General features: G+C 37.5%; 1 protein-coding gene across 11 annotated transcripts in view; it reads left to right on the forward strand.

The window, feature by feature from the left end:
* BTRC (beta-transducin repeat containing E3 ubiquitin protein ligase) overlaps window positions 1-20,149 on the forward strand; it is a 175,726-nt gene that overhangs the window by 40,433 nt on the left and 115,144 nt on the right. For 7 of the 11 annotated variants that reach the window (XM_061403184.1, XM_061403185.1, XM_061403187.1 and 4 more), the window contains one exon: window positions 16,476-16,583. The exons of the other annotated variants lie outside the window; for them this stretch is intronic. In XM_061403184.1, the coding sequence (XP_061259168.1) occupies window positions 16,476-16,583 (108 nt within the window). The remainder of the gene's footprint in view (window positions 1-16,475; window positions 16,584-20,149) is intronic. 11 annotated transcript variants of the gene reach the window in all.

Consider the following 20,149-nt stretch of genomic DNA (forward strand, 5'->3'; position numbering starts at 1 on the left):
GCATTGGAGGAGGAAATGGCAACCCACTCCAGTGTTCTTACCTGGAGAATCCCAGGGACGGGGGAGCCTGGTGGGCTGCCGTCTATGGGGTCACACAGAGTCGGACACGACTGAAGCGGCTTAGCAGCAGTAGCAGCAAGGAGGGCTGTGATACTTGGTTTGTAGTAGTTGAAATACCATTTGATATCAGGGGATCTTTTCATGAAGAGTTTCCCTCTCATTTAAGAAGAAAGCTCCAGATAGCACTCCCTCCTGATCTCATTGCTATAGCAGACACATCTGTAGAGAAGGGGACGTTCCAGAAGTCCAGTGTGAAGATTTGTCTCCTCTCCCCCTACTTCCCATTCAAACGATTTTACTTTGTGGCTGCTTTTGCTGTTTTTGCCTAGGAAGGGAGAGGTTAGACTGGACTGGTCAAATGGTAGCCAGTCTGCCCTAATATATGGATTATTGACATGATACTGGCCTCTGTTGAGTCATAGCAACTGCTATGAACACATGTATAAATTCCTATTGAAAAAAATGTTGCAAATGCCTTTCATCAAAATGGAAGACTGCTTCAACTTCTCTTTACTCCTCTAGTTGCAACCAAGCTTTTTTTTTCTTTTTGCTCTCTTTTCTCTTTCTCCCTCCCTCCCTTTTTCAGAAATACATAAAATCTAATACTCCCAATGAGGACTCTGCTCATCTGAAGTCGTTGTATAGGCCAACCCCATATCATCAAAAATTGTTGTGTGTGATTCCCAGGCCTTAGCTGGTGGCCTAGTTATTTCAAATAATATTTAATGCAATAAATTCTAGTGCAATACAGGAATTTGGACAGTACCTTTGAGTTTATTGCAGTGGGATTTGACTTGATTTTAATAAAATAAAATTCCAGTATAGCCAAATAATTTCTTTGTGGCATGATTTAAAAGGTCTTTAAGTACAGGTATAGGAGATTGAGTTTGTAAAACCTGATCTGAGAAAATTGCAGTTTTATTCTTACTGAATAAATGAGCACTTCAAAAATGTAGGAATTCTCCTTACTTAGCATAAGGTGATTTTTAATAATGTAGCAAAGAAAATGTAGGCAAACAACCTTACTTTTTGTACTGTTATGGGGAGAATAAAAATACCACCTGGCTGTATGCATAAATTTGTTTACTAAGTTGGTTGATTTTCTGTAATGGGTATTAAAAATGACTTTTCTGGTACAGAAAACATGTGGTATCTAGGTATTATTATGAGGCTATGCTGCCGTCTATGGGGTCGCACAGAGTTGGACACGACTGAAGCAACTTAGCAGCAGCAGCAGCAGCATGCTGCCTGCTAATGTTGAATATTTTGTGTGATTTTTTTAAAAAGAAAATTTCCTTATTCAAATTCAATAATCTTATGGTTAAGTGAGCCATAGACCAAATATTTAGGACTTATGTTGATACAAATGAAAGAAAAACACAACATAAGCATTTGGTAATTAGGAAAACCAGAATGTCAACGTTAGAAATTTGATCATAGTCTTGTACTCTGGAGATCTTATCTCAAATCAGTGGCTTTTAAGATCTTTTGTTTTCTGTAGTGAAGCAGAATAGTGAAAATGTTTTTATAGAAAGTTATGAAGAAAAAAGTATGTATTAATTTGCTTTGGGTCATTCTAATCTCTCTGGTAAATTCATAATTAGGAAGGCCTTTTAAAGACTGTGTTCTAGTCTCACAGGTACACAGCTACTCCATATCTGGTGAATCTAAATTCATATGTGAGGAGGTTATGTTTTTTTAAAGCATATTATTTACACAATTCACTGGAATGGCTCCTTTGGAAGTTGGGTGGCTCTCTTATGTAATTACGTACTTAGTAACCCTGCGCTACACAGCAGTAGAAATTCAAGTAAGACTAATTTACTGCTTATGCATAGTTATTAGAATTTTAAAGCATTTGTTTGTTCAAAATTCTAGTGTATCAGAGTGTTATATTTGAGTAATTGCATACTTAATAAATAATAATGAATAAAATTTATTTTAGAAAGCAGCCAGATTTGAATCCTAATAGTTCTAAATAAGCATCAAAGCCACTTTATTCTTTCCCCCTTCACCATATTGTTTAAAGGAATTTCCATCCCTTTAGGCCACATTTTGTGGTGAAACTAATAATTTCTTTTTTAAAAAATCCATATTTAGATGTGTTGCAGATGGATTTAAATAATAGAATTTTTTAGAATTTTGTTGCTGCAAGGTATCGGTAGAAATATTTTAATCTACTCCATTTTACCAGTGGAGACACTGAGTGAGGCACATGGAAATTAAGTGAACTGCTCAGGATCTTAACAATTGATTTGATGATGAATCTGCACCTTCTTCTGGATTAATGTCTTAATTCCTCAATTAGTGTCACACCTGTTCTCAGTTGTTATGATAATTCAACAGTTCACTTCACCAGGGATTTCTTGAACACTTCTGTTGGACTCGGCAGTGGACTTGGTATCCAAAGACTATGAGAATATTGTGAGTTTATATGGGCTAGCAATAATGATATCAGACTAGTAATACTTTACATTTAAATTCTGATTTATGTAGTGTTTTTCAATGTTTATAAATGTTTAAAAGTGCCTAAGCACTTAAATCTAAATTTTCTACTAGATTATAATCTCCTTTAAGGCAGGGATTCACTTTTCATAACGTTAATCCAGTTTCATTTTAGAAGGCTTAAATTAAAAAAACATTATTTTTTGAGCACTGATGGCATTGTTGAAATAACTGTAGCTTCCCATGGTGTTTATTCTGGGGATAATACTCATTTTAGACATCGATTTTTGTCTTCATTGGATAGTTTTGGTTTCCAGTAACAACTTGTTTCTTTTCGTCCTTAAGCAAGAAGGAGGACCTATTTTAAGGGTACAGAGATAGCTCACGGGAATAAAGTGCAACAAGGATATGGAGCCAGTGTTGAAACACTTTTAGGGCTCAAGGCAGCCACTTTGTACTCCTGGGATAAATTTCACTTGGTCATGATGTTAGTCCTTTTTATATGTTGCTGGATTTTATTTGCTAGTATTTTGTTTAGGATTTTTGCCTATATATTCATGAGAAATTTGTTGTTTCATTGCTAAGTCATGTCTAGCACTTTGCGGCCCATGGACTGTAGCCCTGCAGGCTCCTCTGTCCATGGGATTTCCCAGGCAAGAACACTGGAGTGGGTTGCCTTTTCCTTCTCCAGGGAATCTTCCTGACTCAGGGATGGAACTCCAGTCTTGTGCATTGGCAGGCAGATTCTTTGCTGCTTAGCACCAGGGAAACCCTTCTTGGAAAATACTGGTCTGCTAATAGCCATTCTTTTACTGAGTCTATACAATGAGTTAAAATTTTTATTATTTTCAGTTCTTATATTTCCATTTGGTTCTTCTTTATATGTATTGTTTTTTTGCTGATACTTTCTGTCTTTCCATTTCTTTCTAGTGTTTGCAGTGAGTTGTTGAAACATTTTTATACTATTTAAAGTCTTTGTCTTTAAAGGTAATTCAACAACTGTGTCGTTTATTATTGGCATCTGTTGATGTGCATTGAGATCCTCCACACTCTTCTTTGTATGCCTAGTAATTTTGGGGTTGTATCTTGGACATTTTTAATATTATAAGACTCTGAGTTTATTTAAATCCTAATATTGATATTTTTGTTTTATCAGACTCTCAACCCTGTTCAGTTCAGCCTACTAGTTCAAATAGCCATATTAAGGGTTGTGAGTTCAATATCTCTTCCATTTTTAAAGCTTTTACACTGTTCTTAAAATCTGTTCCATGCGTGTGCCACTCACTCAGTGGCCAGTCTGGGATCTGGATGATAGTCTGTCTTGCAGTTCATTTCTTAGAGTCTGTGGCTTGCTGTTTTGGTCACATGTCCATGTATGTGAAGCTTGCAGGTGAGCACAGGAGTTCGTAAAGCACTTCATGGGCTTGTTTTTCTGAGCTGCCCCCTCTCCATTATCTCCCTGGTACTATCTGGTTCTCTGGGATTTCCTTTTTCAGTCCTCCTGCCAGAAAGCTGGAGCTTCATTTAAGCTTCTCTACCTGAGTATGTTACTGCATCTGAACCTAACTGATGAGGATGGAGGTGGTAGGGTCGGGGAGCAGTGAGGTTTTTTTCTCAGTCTTTTAGGATCAAAACTCCTCTGATCAAAAAGAGTTTTCTTAACTCAACTTTAGACTACTATGGGGCCCTGCTTCTCCTGTGGTTTTCATCATCGTATTGCTTGGAGAGAACAGAACTGTAAAGAAAGAAGAATGGAAGATTTCCACTACTCTCCCTGAGTATTAGGATAGCCCTTCTATACTTATTGGACCAGACCTAGAGTGCTTCTCCTGGGTCTTTCTTTGTCTACACTAATAATAACCTACTTTTGGTTTTCAGAACGCAATCTAGGCTCATGGATACTGGAGAAATAAAAATTTTTAAAGGAAAATTCATTGTTGAGATCGGTGCTTGATGAAGCCATCTTCCCCAGTCTGCCTACTCCTGTTTACTTTTCAAGGAGTCCTCAAATAGCTGCACTATCCATTCTGTCCATTTTTAGTAGTTAAATTCAGTGGGAGATAAGAGGAAAGAGTGTGCTTTTTCCATCTTCCTGAAACCTGGACATTAGTTGAAATTTGAGTTGAAGGTAAATGGAGTCATAGAAGAAATAGCTGACCGTAGAAATGTTGATATTGACACCATTTGATAAACTCTAGATATGCAGCCAGAGGAACATAGCGAAAGTGGACTTATCAACATAAATGAGGAAGGTAGTTGTGCCAAAAAAGATGAAGATGTCCTAGGAGAAAAACTTCACATGAAGGGCAAAGAAGTTTACATTAAAGGAACTTTCAGACATATTTCACAACATTGAAAGTGCAAAGGATAAAACTGATCCAAACTTAGAGTGACAGGCATAGAAAAGATGCTTGCTTTGTACGTTTGTAGAAATTCTTGAATTCTGTGGCTTGATGATTTGTATCAGTTTTTGAAAAATTTTAATATTTCTTTAAGGTTGCTTTTGCCTCATTTTTTCTTTTTCCTTCTGGGAGTCCAAACACATGTATGTTTACTCTGTCACTTATATCTCTGACCTTATTTTGGTATTTTTCTGTCCTTTATCTCTGCTTTAATTCTGTGATTTTCTACTGACCTATCTTCCTGTTCACTAATTTTCACTTGCTTTGTTTCTAATCTGCTCTGCTGCTGCTAAGTCGCTTCAGTCATGTCCGACTCTGTGCGACACCATAGACGGCAGCCCACCAGGCTCCCCCATCCCTGGGATTCTCCAGGCAAGAACACTGGAGTGGGTTGCCATTTCCTTCTCCGATGCGTGAAAGTGAAGTTGCTCAGTCGTGTCCGACTCTTAGCGACCCCATGGACAGCAGCCCACCAGGCTCGTCCGTCCATGGATTTTCCAGGCAACAGTACTGGAGTTTCTAATCTGCTCTGCTGCTGCTAAGTCACTTCAGTCGTGTCTAACTCTGTGTGACCCCATAGATGGCAGCCCACCAGGCTCCCCTGTCCCTGGGATTCTCCAGGCAAGAACAATGGAGTGGGTTGCCATTTCCTTCTCCAATGCATGAAAGTGAAAAGTGAAAGTGAAGTCGCTCAGTCGTGTCTGACCCTCAGCGACCCCATGGACTGCAGCCTTCCAGGCTCCTCCGTCCATGGGATTTTCCAGGCAGGAATACTGGAGTGGGGTGCCATTGTCTAATCTGCTCTAAACCAATGTGAATAATTCTTTTATAAAAAAATATTTATTTACTTGGCTACGCCGGGTTCTTAGTTGTGGCATGTGAGATCTTTAGTTGTGGCATGGAGGATCTACTTCCCCAACCAGAGATCAAACCTGGGCCCCCTGCACGGGGGAGCACAGGGGTCTTAGCTACTGGACCACCAGAGAAGTCCCCAGAACTTTTTCATCTTACAGAATTGAAACTCTGTGCTCATTAAACAACACCCTCCCACTTCCACCCCCGATTGAATTTGATTACTACACTTGAGTTATTTCTGGTTTTTTGGCTGTTTGGGTCTTTCCCCCCACCCTCCTGTCTTGGGGACATTTGATCTTTTTTACTGGAATTCTTAATTATTTTTATTGAATGCTAGACATTTTTAAAAATGAGAATCATACAGAATTTAGATGATATCTTCCTTCAGAGAGGGTTTAATATTCTTTTCATGGGTATATCCCTTTGATTCAACTGAAGCAGGTCTGTTTCTGCTGCCCTTCTTGGTATTGACTGAAAGCCTAATTTTTTTTGTTGTTGTTTAACCAGGGCACCTTGTCCTTGAAGGGGTTTGTATTCCAATTTTTGGCTCCTTAGCTCCATGAGATTGCCAAAATGTGCTTTCAACTTGGTTTTTCAGTATCTGGCTCTTTGCATTGCAAACCCTAGGAATCAGCAAATGCCTCAAGGGGAATCGTGAGTCAGGTTAACCACATTTTTCTCCTGCTCAAAATTTGGGCCCCTAAACTCTTGGCTGCATTTGCTGTTTTTGATGCTGTCAAATCATTTTCTCTATTGTATTCAGGTTTTTAAAATTTTATTTATTAATGTATTTACGTAGCTTTTATAGTTGTCTTTTTCTGCATGGAATTTAGTCTGGCAATTACCACATCATTGTCAAAGGCAAAAATCCCAATATAATTTTCATTAACTAATTTTTCATATTATTTTAAGCATTCTCAAAGCTTAAGGAAAAGTTGCAAGTAAAATGCAAATATCATTTTTTCCATAGATCGTTTGAGAGTGAGATACTGACATGATGTCTAATCATTCCTAAATTCTTTGATTTGTTTCCTATAGACAAGAACATCTTCCTGTCAGTTCATTTCAGTTGAGTTGCTCAGCGTGTCCAACTCTTTGCCACCCCCTTGGACTGTAGCATGCCAGGCTTCCCTTTACATTGCCAATTCCCCGAGTTTACTCAAACTCATGTCCATTGAGTCAGTGATGCCATCCAACCATCTCATCCTCTGTCGTTCCCTTCTCCTCTTGCCTTCAATCTTTCCCAGCATCAGGGTCTTTTCAAAAGAGTCAGCTCTTCACATCAGGTGGCCAAAGTACTGGAGTTTCAGCTTCAGCATCAGTCCTTCCAATGAATATTCAGGACTGATTTCCTTTAGGATGGACTGGTTGGATCTCCCTGCAGTCCAAGGGACTCTCAAGAGTCTTCTCCAACACCACAGTTCAAAAGCATCAAGTCTTCCACGCTCAGCTTTCTTTATGGTCCAACTCTCACCTCCATACATCACTACTGGAAAAACCAGAGCTTTGACTAGACGGACCTTTGTTGGCAAAGTAATTAATGTTTCTGCTTTTTAATATGCTGTCCAGGTTGGTCACAGCTTTTCTTCCAAGGAGCAAGCGTCTTTTAACTTCGTGGCTGCAGTCACCATCTGCAGTGATTTTGGAGCCCAATAGAATAAAGTCACCCCACTGTCGCACAGAGTTGGACACGACTGAAGTGACTGAGCAGCAGCAGCAGCAGAATAAAATCTCTCACTTTTTCCATTGTTTCCCCATCTAATTGCCTCAAGTAATGGGACCGGATGCCATGATCTTAGTTTTCTGAATGTTGAGTTTTAAGCCAACTTTTTCACTTTGCTTTTTCACTTTCACCAAGAGGCTCTTTAGCTCTTCGCTTTCTGCCATAAGGGTGGTGTCATCTGCATATCTGAGGTTATTGATAGGCAATCTTGATTCCAGCTTGTGCTTCATCCACCCCAGCATTTCACATGACGTACTCTGCATATAGGTTAAATCAGCAGGGTGACAATATGCAGCCTTGACGTACTCCTTTCCTAATTTGGAACCAGTCTGTTGTTCCATGTCCAGTTCTAACTGTTGCTTCTTGACCTGCATACAGATCAAGGAGGCAAATCAGGTGGTCTGGTATTCCCATCTCTTAAAGAGTTTTCCACAGTTTGTTGTGATCCACACAGTCAAAGGCTTTGGCGTAGTCAATAAAGCAGAAGTAGATGTTTTTCTGGAACTCTCTTGCTTTTTCGATGATCCTACAGATGTTAGCAATTTGATCTCTGGTTCCTCTGCCTTTTCTAAATCTACATCCTCCTGTAGAACCCAATAATAACCATAAAAATAAGGAAATTAGTATTGATACATGACTGCCAGCTAATCCACAGACTCCCAAGTTTTTCTATCAACTGCAATAAATGACCTTTTATACATAAGGATCTAGTCCAGAATGACATGTTGGATTTAGTTATCATGTCTTCTTTAGTCTCCCTTCAGAAGGGAACAATTCTTTAGTCTTTCCTTGACTTCCCTAACATTGACATTCTTGAGGATTACAGGACAGTTATTTTGTGGATTATTTTTCAGTTTGGGTTTTTCTGATGTTTTCTTATAATTAGATATAGGCTGTATATCACTGGCAGAAATATCACAGAGGTGATGCTGTGTTCTTATTGCAGTCTATCAGGTGACACATTATTTTAATTTGTTTCATTATTGGTAACAATAATTATCACTTGATTAAGGTGTTAGGTTTTTCTACTGTAAAATTACTGTTTTCCCTTTTGAAATAAGTATTATATGGGAAAATATTTTGAGACCATTTAAGTATCATATTCCCCATCACACTCTTCAGTTTATTTTGTGTATTATTAATTTGGATTTCTGTTTTACTCAGTGTGTTATTATATTAGTTTTTGTGGCATACTAAATTACCACAAATTTAGTGGCATAGAGCACACATTTATTATCACACGATTTCTTTGGTTCGGGAGTCTGGGCATGCCTGATCTGATCCGTTACAAGACTATAATGAAGGTATTGGCCAGGGCTGAGGTCCTGTTTGAAGGCTTGATTGGGGAAAGAGCCACTTCAAGTTTACATGGTTTTTGGCAGAATTCCTTTCCTCGGGAGTTACTGGAGACCCAGTTCCTAGCTGGCTGTTGACTGGAGGCCACCCTCAGTTCCTTGCCATGTGAACCTCTCCAGTGTGACTACTTGCTTCATCAAAGTATGCAAGCCAAGGAGACAGTGGAGTCTCTTAGCAAGATAGAAGTTACAGTCTTATATAACCTAGACGCAAGGTATTAGGCTATTCCACACTCAAGGAGACAGGATTACTTACAAGTTTCATGAATATCAGGAGTTAGGAATCATTGAGGGGCATGTTGTAATACTGGTATTATCTGCCAGTATTATAATCCATTATCATCATTATTTGTTCTGATGTTCAGTTTGTCCTGGAATTAGCCTGTGAGAGCCTTTGCACTGGCCCCTGTATCATCTTGCCATGTCTCCATCTTTCTTTGAGTACCACAATAAGGTACTCTGCACTTATCTGAAGCTTTTCCTGCCCAAGTTCTGGAATTAGCCATTGTTCTAAGGAGCTCTGATTCTTTTTAGTGGAGGGTGATATTTAGAATCACTAAATGTGTGTGTGTGTGATCAGTGTACTCATTACTATTAAGGTGTTACTGTTACTACACCCTCTCATTTGATAGAGCCAGGGGGTATGTTTGTTTGTATGTATGTGTATATACCTATACATACATCACTTAACCTAGAATTGTCTCTGTCTCTGATACAAAGCTTTGGATTCATAATATCTAGTTCAGCAGCATAGTATTCACTCTAGCTTTCTTCATTTCTTTATCTGTAACTCTTCTCTGATGAGAAGTTTGGGTTTTTTATTATCCTTAATATTTGCTCTTATTATCCTTAATATTTGCTCTACCCACTTGATTCAGTGAATCTTCCCATATAACTCATCTCCCATTGGTGACATAGCTCTGTCTCCATTTCTCACCCAATACTCTGTATGGATGCTTTCCCCAACCTTTTGGAATCTATTTGCACTGGACTGCCCCTTCTACCCTTTCTCCCCATTGAGTCAGAAACTCTTTGCTGGGCCACTATCCCTCTACTCTGTGAATGTCTTCTTCTGTTTGCTTTGGGAACTCTTACTACCCTGCCCTTCCCCGTCATGTGGACACGTCATCATCTTGCTCACTGCCACTTCAGTCCCCCATGTAGAAGCTCTCCTCACTCAACTCGAGCTATAGAACTCCATGACAGGCCCGTCTCTTGTAAAGTTTTTTTCCCTCATTCTACTTGGACTATGAAACTCTCTTACCCCTCAGGGACACCTCTCTCACACGCACTTGGACTCCAAAAACCTGTATTGGGCCATTGTTGCCATTTAATTTATACCAATCAGTTTGATGCCCACTTGGCTTGTACTCACTCAATGTCTGTCGAACTGAGTTTTTCAGGTAGGAAGGGAGTTGAGGGGTAAGAGGAATCAATTTATTTTTTAAATTAAAAAAGTCTCACTAGTGTTTTTACAACAAATGCTTGCAACCTAGTGGATTATAATTTATGCAGAAGCCAGTGATGCTGTATTTGTGTAGCACTTACAGCTTTCTGCCCATGCCATATTTTCACTCACATATAAGAGGTTTATTTTCATGTTATATTTACGATTTCTGACCTTATCTACTCCATTCCCAGCCCAATACCCCAGAACCCACAGAGCATTTTTAGTTTATGTGTGTCTGTCAGTGCTACCATACTTCTTCGAGTCATTCCTTTGAAATCTAGGGGCTTATTTCTGACTTACTTTCTTCGTTCCTTTCATTAGTTGTTAAGTCCTGTTGATCTTCTGCTTTATATAAGTTGGGGCCACCACATTGTTACTTACCATGGCCTCTTGGGTGGGACTCCTTTTCTTTAGTTTCAGTGCCCTGAAACCCACCTTTGGCTCTGTATTTCTTAATAAATGAGATAACTTCATGTCTGACTTTTTAAATGCCATTTTTGTGTGGCATCATCCTAGTAGAGTATCTAGCTTTGAATCCTATATTTACCACTTGTGTGATACCCATTCACTTTCAGTAATTTATTTAACCTCTCTGGATCTTACTTGCTGACTAGATTGTCTTACAGGTGAGTAAGATGATAAATTATGAAAGAGATTTTTCCAACACACATACCTTCCAGCCTGGTAAGATCAATCTCAGTAAAGTAACCAGTGTTATTTTACCGGTATTCTCACTGTTGTATAAGCAAAAACTGTTTCCTTACTTCTCTCTTTATGATAGGTAGCTTTTGCTGATCTCTTGACATTAAAAGCACTTTTATTGAGCATCTACTCTGATCAGACAGTGGAGAGTTAAAAAAAAAAAAAGACATGACTCATATCTAAGAAATACAGTCTGATAGAGGAGGCAAACGTAATAAATTTACATATAGTAACAAGTTCTACAAAAAAATTAAAGCCTGTGTCTGAACTTTTCTAAAAATTAGAACTTTAAACTTATATAGCAGCAATTGTGTGACACAATTTAGTACATTATTGTATTTTTCCTTGTAGTTACTGTTTGTGAACTTATTGATTCCATGATCTACACTTCTTAATGGCTTCTCAGAACATTTTGAAATGCAAGTGGCATTCATGGAATCCTGTTCTTGGTAATGATGCACTTTATATTTTTTCTTTCGTACTTGAAGTTTTAGATCCCTTATTTTAACTTTACCAAAACCTTGTGCATTAAGGGTAGGCAGATATGATTATCATATATGACACTTTGGTAAGTGAACTAAATTGGGATTCTTAAGAGGCAGGTCAATGAATTTGTATAGGTAGAGACTGAATATACATGATCTATGGAATACTATAGTTCTCTTGGCCTGAATTTTTTAGTTGATATAGTTGTGAAAAGGGAATTCTTCTATTTCATGGCTTAAGGATACATAAACTCTCAATGCAGCAATCTTTTTACTGTTGATTATTATAGCTTCTATTACTCCTAGAAGTTGACCAACCAGGGACCTGAGTTTAAGGGGTTTTGTCATTCAGCTTTCATATAGTAAATGCTAAGGCCAGCCCTTTGCCTGCAGGGCGTTCTATCAGTGAAGAGAAACTGTGGCTTTTTCCAGGCAGCCAAATAAGGGGAAGAGTCAAGATTTTCAGTGTTCTCTGTGAAAATGAGTTTGTGCTGTTGAACCTGATGGACCTTAGACACTTCCTCCTCAAAGCACTGCAGGCCCCTTGTGCAGCGTTTCAATCTCTTTTTCTTTGATTTTTCTTGATTCTTTCAAGTAGTAGAAAACATGTGTTAAGCATTTAAAAAAATGCTGTGTATGTTTTTTAAAAGCTGGTAAACTCATTCAGTTGAGTAACAAACTTCAGTTGTAATAAATTATTGTAGTTTTCAACCTTATTTTGAGAGTTGCAGTGGAGAGCCATTTGGGGTGAGGTTAAGTAGAAAGTGAGCTGAAGAAATAAACCTGTGCTATGTAAGGCTAGATTTCTGTTAGAGGGAGACCCATGTGTGATTCAAACTTCATTGTAGCTTTTGAGATTGCAGAGGAGAAATACTTAAGGAATAGGTCCTTCACAAGTTCTTTAACAGGTAATGGAAGTTAAATATTTAAAAGTGAGAATATAGTTGCTAGATTGCAGTTTAGTTTGGAACCTACTTTTATTAAAAAATTGTTTTAAGTGTAGAAGGAAAGTCTTAGGAATTCCCATATTAGTTTGCAAGGAGAAACAAACTTTTACTGTCTCAACTTTTAGTAGAAAACTTACGTGGGTTTTGGGCATCTTAAGGAGGATTATTTGTTCATTGTTGAAGGACAGAGAAAGTCATACATTTTTGTCAGAAAACTGACCAATCAGGATGACCCTGAAATGTTTAGACTACATAAGGAACAGTAACCGCAGTGGCACCCTTTTCCACTCTGTTGCTTATTGCCTAAATTTCTTTTGATTTCCTTTTTCATTTAGAAAATGCTGCTAAATGTGAAGATAGAAGGGAAAGAGGTAGAGTTAGAAATTATAGCCTATTCCATTAATTTTGTAATTATATCTTTTTTCCTCAGTGTTTTAAAGTGGCATTTACCAGTATGGGTAAGATTAATTGTTACAATACAAACCAATTTGAAAATTGGTTTTTAAATTGAGCTATAATATATAAAATCTTATGGTAATGTGCAGATCAGACTATATTCAAGTGTGGTTATCATACCCACACCAATTGTCTTGTAATAATCGGGAATGCATCCTCTGTGTGGTGTTTGCAATTTAATGCTATTTTAGAAATCACACCAGTATATCTAGTGACTTTCCTGGGTGTATGTGGCTTATTATTGATTATAGTTTTATTTGGGAATTTTAGTTTAGGGAGGTGGGATAAAGCCCTTTCAAATTCTTAGTTTTTAGGAGTTTTGATGGACGATAGGAATGAATGAATGAGGAGAAGGGCATTAGAATGAGTAACAGAAAGGACAGTTAGATAATGATTAACCAAGTACATACTGCAAAAATAACGCAGAACCTAATATAAAATGAAGGAGACAAAACATTCAAAAGAGGAATGCCTTAAAAGCTTACCAGGGAGCAGTCATAAATATAAATAAAAATGTATATTTTAATTAAAAAGTGGAGATCATGCACTTAGTTATTGCCAAAAGTATATGAGCCATCTACCTCTTCTGAAGGGAAGTCAGAAAAGTGACAGGCTATTTTTCAGTGCCTACTCCATTTTCTTTCCCTGTTTTCATTTTGGCTTTTAAAAATTCTCGCTTTATTTCTCTCTTTTCTCAAATTCAGTCCCTTCAGCGTGAACATTGTTCTACCCAGGATACACAGAACTTTTAACCACTTGATTAATCATATAGGTTGTCTCATTAACAATGAGAGAAAGTCACTACCAGTGAATTTCTTTTCCATTAAAGATTTTAAATATAGAAGAATTTATGGCTGAGAGACTTATCACCAGAATATAAAGTATTTTTGTTTCTTTTGTTCATTGTTCTATCCCTAGTGCCTAGGACAGTGCCCAGCACAAAGAAGATACTCAACAAGTACTTGTCAGATAAATGGCCAAAACATTAGATTTAGAAACTTTTAATGTCATCTTCCTAACAAAAATTATTTTGGCTAAGAATTTGGTGCTTCCAGTATAGGGTCCAGAGAAGCCAGTGGCACCCCACTCCTGTACTGTTGCCTGGAAAATCCCATGGACAGAGGAGCCTGGTAGGCTGCAGTCCATGAGGTCGCTAAGAGTCAGACACGACTGAGCAACTTCACTTTGACTTTTCACTTTCATGCATTGGAGAAGGAAATGGCAACCCACTCTAGTGTTCTTGCCTGGAAAATCCCAGGGACGGGGAGCCTGGTGGGCTGCCGTCTATGGGCTTGCAGAGAGTCGGACACGACTGAAGTGACTTAGCAGCAGCAGCAGTATAGAGTCATATTAATAGAACAGTGGTTCTCAAGGGGAAAGAAACTTTTTTTTTTTTTATCCTGCTCTTCCTTGTCCTCTTCTCCCAGCTGCCTTCTCACAAAATGAGAATATCTGCTACTGAGAACCACTGGATGAGACTGAAATTAAATAATTCTTAGGAGTTCATGCTCAGTCATGCCTGGCTCTTTGCAGCCCCATGGACTGTAGCCTGCCAGGCTCTTCTGTCTATAAAAATTTCCAGGCAAGATTACTGGAGCAAGTTACCGTTTCCTACTCAAGGGGATCTTCCTGACCCAGGGATCAAACTGAGTCTCTTGCATCTCCTGCATTGGCAGGTGGATTCTTTACCACTAGTGCCACCTGGAAAGCCCCAAAATTCTTAGGAGACAAATAAGTAAATGGTAGATGAAAGCATGCACGTGTATGGTTAGGGTGAAAGGAAGAAGGAAATTACAAGTTCAAAAGTATGGGGGTAAGATGTATATTTGAACAAAATATCAAGGTAATTCATTAGAGTTCCAGGGCCAACTGGAAGGACAGAGAGGGTGAATTGATGTAGGCAGGGGGGAAAGGTCAGATTAATAGAGTGCTTGAATTTCTAGGGAGCCTTGTGAATTATTGACGAGAGTGACACGATCACAAAGTGAAGACAATTCTGTTTAGTGGCTGTTTGTAAAATGGATTGTAGTTTGAGGAGAAGAAACGTTGAAACAAAAAAATTACGTGATTGTTGTAGTAGTTCAAAGCAGTTTAGCTGTTTTGGTTGTTAAGTTATCCAGTGATGCCTTTAGTAGATACCTGTTTTTGAAGTCTGATGCTTCCACTTTATAACCTAGGGGAGGATAGAGGCAAGAAGAGTTCTGAACTGAAAAGCAGTAGGCCAGGATTCTAGTTCTTACTTCTCTACTTTCTAAATTCTATGATCATGGATAAATGCTTAATTTCTTCTGGGCATCAATCACCTTAACTAAAAAATAAGAAAATAATGATCTGAAAGCTGGAGTCTAAACCAATTTTTGAAGGCCTTTCCAGTATACCATCCTTGTATCAGTTATAGATAGTAAACAGTGAATACCATATTTTGTTTCCTTAATATTTCCCCAACTAAAGTGTTTTAAGAAGAAAAAAGTCCCATGATGATAATAAATAGTTCAAAGCTTATAATTCAAAGTTTAGTATTATGTGCACTGACTGTTGTGCTTTAAAATGTTTTTCTGTTTTTATATGTGCTATGATCAGGTATTTAGTTTTTTAGTATTACTAGACTGTAATAGCACCCAAGTTGATGGACAAAGATTCAACCTGGGATACATTTAGGGAAATCTAAAGATTGTAAAAATTCTTCTAAAAGATATAGTGTTTATAAGGTACAGGAGCAGTACCACTAATACTGTTTAATTAGTAATACTAAAACTCATAAGTTCTACCTTTTTGTTTTGTTTTGAATATACTGTATGTATATTTACACTTACACGTTACTTGTTTGTTTATTTACAAGGTTTTAGGACCAGCAGCTTTTTGGGGTCCTCTTTTTCTGTCCCTGTCTCTCCTTGCTTTGTTGTTGTTTTCCCTTCTGTTTGGATTGTTTCTTGCCTCCTCCTGCCATCCCCCACATCCCCCTAAATCCATCTGGAAAGATAAAGAGGCAGCTGCTATGGTAACTTATGCATTTTGGTTAATGAATAGCAGACTAACAAGATACATAAAACGTATGCAAATTTTGCGGCATTAGTTGCTGTCAAACTGTAGGGGTATAATACTTTTTCTTTTCCTTCTTCCCACCTTCTTAAAATCCTTTTAAGTTTCCTGTGATATTTTGTTTTCTAATTTACCGTTTCTAGTGTTGAAGTGCTACTATGAATGATTTCTTTTTTCTGCTTAGTCTGCACAATATTTCACTTTTGTGGTGAGTTTATGGGAGATGAGTTGAGGTGCGTAGAGGAAAAGAATTGATTAATTGGAATAAGAAGTAGATTTCCTTTAGTTTCATACACAGAAGAACAGGAATAAATTTTTAAATTAAATATTTTGCTTTTTGACCTATAACTTTTTTTTCTTCCTTTTTTGGGCACTAGTGCTCCTTTTGAGTTTCCATCTGGGGTTAGAACTAGTAAATAGTATTTTCTTGAAGATGTTTCTGTCATAAAGGCAAGCTGCAACTGGAATATTGTATTTAGCCAAGCTTTGAGAATTCCTGTAATCTGTGTCATCCTGTCTCATGCTGTCCCATCTCATAGTTGTCCTCTCTCTGCAGTGCTCTATGCCCAGGTCTCTGTGGCTGGGCTGCTCCAGCCTGGCGGACAGCATGCCTTCGCTGCGATGCCTGTATAACCCAGGGACTGGCGCACTCACAGCTTTCCAGGTACTTTCTCTGTCTCTGTGGGTTATTTGTGGGCATTAGTATGTGTGTGTTAGTTCATTAGTGTGTCTCTCCTTCTTTCCCATCCTTTACTTAAGTTCGCTTTTCTCCTTCGTGTTGCCTGTATTTCACGTCACTCAGTTCTCCTTTAATTTTTAATGTAGATCCAGACTGATCCACTCTTGAGACATTTTTGTTATGATTGGTTTGCCAAAATTGACAGAGCACAACTTGATTTGTTGGTTTTCATGTTTAGTAGAAGTATGATAATGAGTTTTAAAGTAATCTCAATAAATAGCATTCAATATGTAATGTTTGCTCTGGACCTACATAAAACCAATTAATATAATCAATCAATCAATTGCAACCAGTTGCCTGGGCACTTTCTTATGTTTTTCTTATGATTACTAAAAACATAAAGTGCTCAATTCAGAGTGTCTCCTTGCTACTATACTATTATTTATGTGTGGGTGTATGTATATGTTTATGTATCTGTATGTGTGTATTTTACATATATAAGAACTGTGTTTATTTATATCCTGATTAAAAGGTCTAGTTTCAAGGTGGAAAGGCCTTCATGACCTTTGAGTATAGTGTTCAGCTTGAGACAGTCCAGCTGGTCTTGCTTGGACCATCAGATCCTAGTTCCCTTTGGCCTTTCTTAGAGGCCACTAGGGCAGTTCCAGGATGTGAGAGAAAACTATAGAAGGAAAGAGGAAAACTTGTAGAGAAATATGTAAGACAGAGCTCGATGCCCATTCTTTACAGATTAGGGTATGATACATGGTGATTTTCTTGGTAGAAGTGTCATTTATCTACCTTAGGTATTTGGAATTTGTATCTAGCATTTGGGCTTCCCTGGTGGCTCAGATGGTAAAGAATCTGCCTGCAGTGCAGGAGATCCTGGTTCGATTCCCGGGTTGACATGGTCCCCTGGAGAAGGGAATGGTTACCCACCCCAGTATTCTTGCCTGAAGAATTCCATGGACAGAGGAGCCTAGTGGGATACAGTCCATGGGCTTGCAATGAGTCAGACACAGTTGAGCAATGAACATTTACTTAGTAATATGTAATAAACTAGTGATTTAAATTTGTTTTTAACTTATGTAGCTCATGTTCTATTAATAATTTCAAAGACAAGTTGTAAGTATCAGAATGCTTATGACTGAGTCTTAGTTAAAGGTTGGAGAACTTAAGTATTCTACATTCCTGACCAGTGCTAACAAACAGTTACTTACCTTTAATGATACTATTTTAGTGATGATGTTACTGGATATTTGTTTGTCCTTTGCAAAATATATTAAACTTCTTTGTCTTATGAGATACAATATGATGCTGTACAGGCTTTAAAATTAGTTAAATCAGGACTCACATACTGTTTGTCACTAGTGGTATGATCTTAAGCAAGTCATTTCATTCTAAATTCATCTATAAATGGAGACTATAGTTAGGGCATGCAGTAAATAGTTGCTGTTTTTATTATCTTCATCATCATTAACATTATTGCTGTTAATGTTAGAAAATATTAATATCCTGAGTATCTATTTCAAATATTTTTTCTTTTTTACTATATATCATTGATGAACTTTCAGCTCTCAAGAAACTCATATTCTTTTTTTAAACCTTTTTGGAGTTGCAGTGAGTTTCACCAGAGTGCAGTCTGAGAGAACAGTCCCTATAAGACTGCTGTCACATCAGATACCAGTTGTAAGGACACCTCCCCCTCTGCTCCTCTCCTCAGATTTGATAATTCACTAGAAAGGACTCAGTAGAACTCACTGAAAGCTATTATATTCAAGGTTTATTACAAGGAAGAGATACAGGTTAAAATTATCCAAAAAAGGGACATATAGAACAAAAATCTGGAGGGAACCAGATCTTCCACCATCTTGGATCTAGTTAGTTCTAATCAGTTTTGGTCATGTCCTAATATCTGTCATTCTTTTAAAGGCTGTGTCCTGCCCCCCTTTCCTTCTTGTTTCACTTTGAACAGGGTCTGGCAGATTAATGGGTTCTATATTATCAGAAACATGCCCGAAGGACTAGGTTTGGAAACTTTCAGCAAATACTGTTTCACCTTGCTATATAACATTACACTGTGAAATGAAATCTTACTTTTTTTTCATGCCTTAACCAAATTCTGTATCATAGCAAAGCCTGCTCTGGGTTCAGGTATTGATGAAAAACTTTGCTTTCCCCAGTATTGCTATAAGTATGAATGTTTATTTTTCTTTTCTTATCTTCAGAAAAATCATTAAGTTTTATGTAGTAAAAATGGAAAAAAATGGGGTTATCTGCTGGCATTCTGTTAATTCAATGGTTTTTTTCCGTCAGGTTCATTATACACAGGTGCTCCAAATTGCTGATTGATTAATTGGCAGATATAGACTTAAGTCTAGTCTTTCCTGTTTTCACTACTAGAACTATAACAATCTCAGTACATTTGCATTTTTCTGGTTTGGGTTTTACCTTATTTGCTTATTTAGATTTTTGTTTATGTAAAAATTACATGCAGTAAAATGTACACATCTTGTGTACTCTTAGATGAATTTGATAACTGTAAACATTTGTGTAACCTCACTTTCAAAATATAGAGCACTTCCACAATCTGAGAAAGTTCCTTTGTACCCCCTTCCAGTTATCACCCATATCCCATATGCAATTACTGTTCTGATTTGCCACCAAAGATCAGTTTTGCCTGTACTTGAGCCTCATATAAATGTAGTCATATAGTATACATTTTTTATATCTGTTCTGTTTTGATCAGCATAATGTTTTTGAGATTTATCCATTTTGTTATGTTTATCTGTAACTTATTCTTTTTTTATTGCTAAATAAATTCCATTGTACTAATATACCACAGTTTTTCCATTCGTCTATTGGTAGACATTTGGATTATTCCCATTTTTGTCTACTATGGCTAAAGCTATGGTGTACAGTTTGTGCATCTTTTTGTGGACATGGGTGTTTATTTCTCTTGGCTTAATACCTAAGAGTGGAATTGCTTGGGTCCTAGAGTATTTTTAACTTTAAGAGATGCATTTCAAGTAATTCTTCAAAGTGGTTGCCCAGTAGGAATACTTATTTCTACTTATGTTGCCAAACATCTTTGAGGAGGTGACTTAGTAATAGCTTCATGACATTTTTTTCTTTGAAATTATTGCATTCCTTTAGCAAATTTGAAGCAGCTTCAAAATCAAAATTCTTTGACAATATAAAAGGAAGAGCTGTTGCTTAATTTGTTGGATTATCCTCAGTAACTCAGATGGAAATGGCAACATTGATATGGTTTGATTATTGACTTTTCCAATCCACACATTTCAAATTACTACAGAAAAGATGCTCTAAATATTGTTTAAATACAGTAGATTCTTTGAGGACTTGTTTATAGTTTGAACATATTTTCATTTTCATCATTTTGCTTTGTCCTGGAAAGTCTATAGGTAATTAAGAGGATTTCTGTTGATTAACAGTGGGTGTATTTTGTGGAATCATGTTTGTCCTCAGCACCTGGTAGTCTTATAATCTGTACTATTAAATGAGACTGAGCAATAGCAAGTGTTTAAAAA

Source organism: Bos javanicus, chromosome 26 (assembly GCF_032452875.1).
Source record: "Bos javanicus breed banteng chromosome 26, ARS-OSU_banteng_1.0, whole genome shotgun sequence".
NCBI classification, from domain to species: domain Eukaryota; kingdom Metazoa; phylum Chordata; class Mammalia; order Artiodactyla; family Bovidae; genus Bos; species Bos javanicus.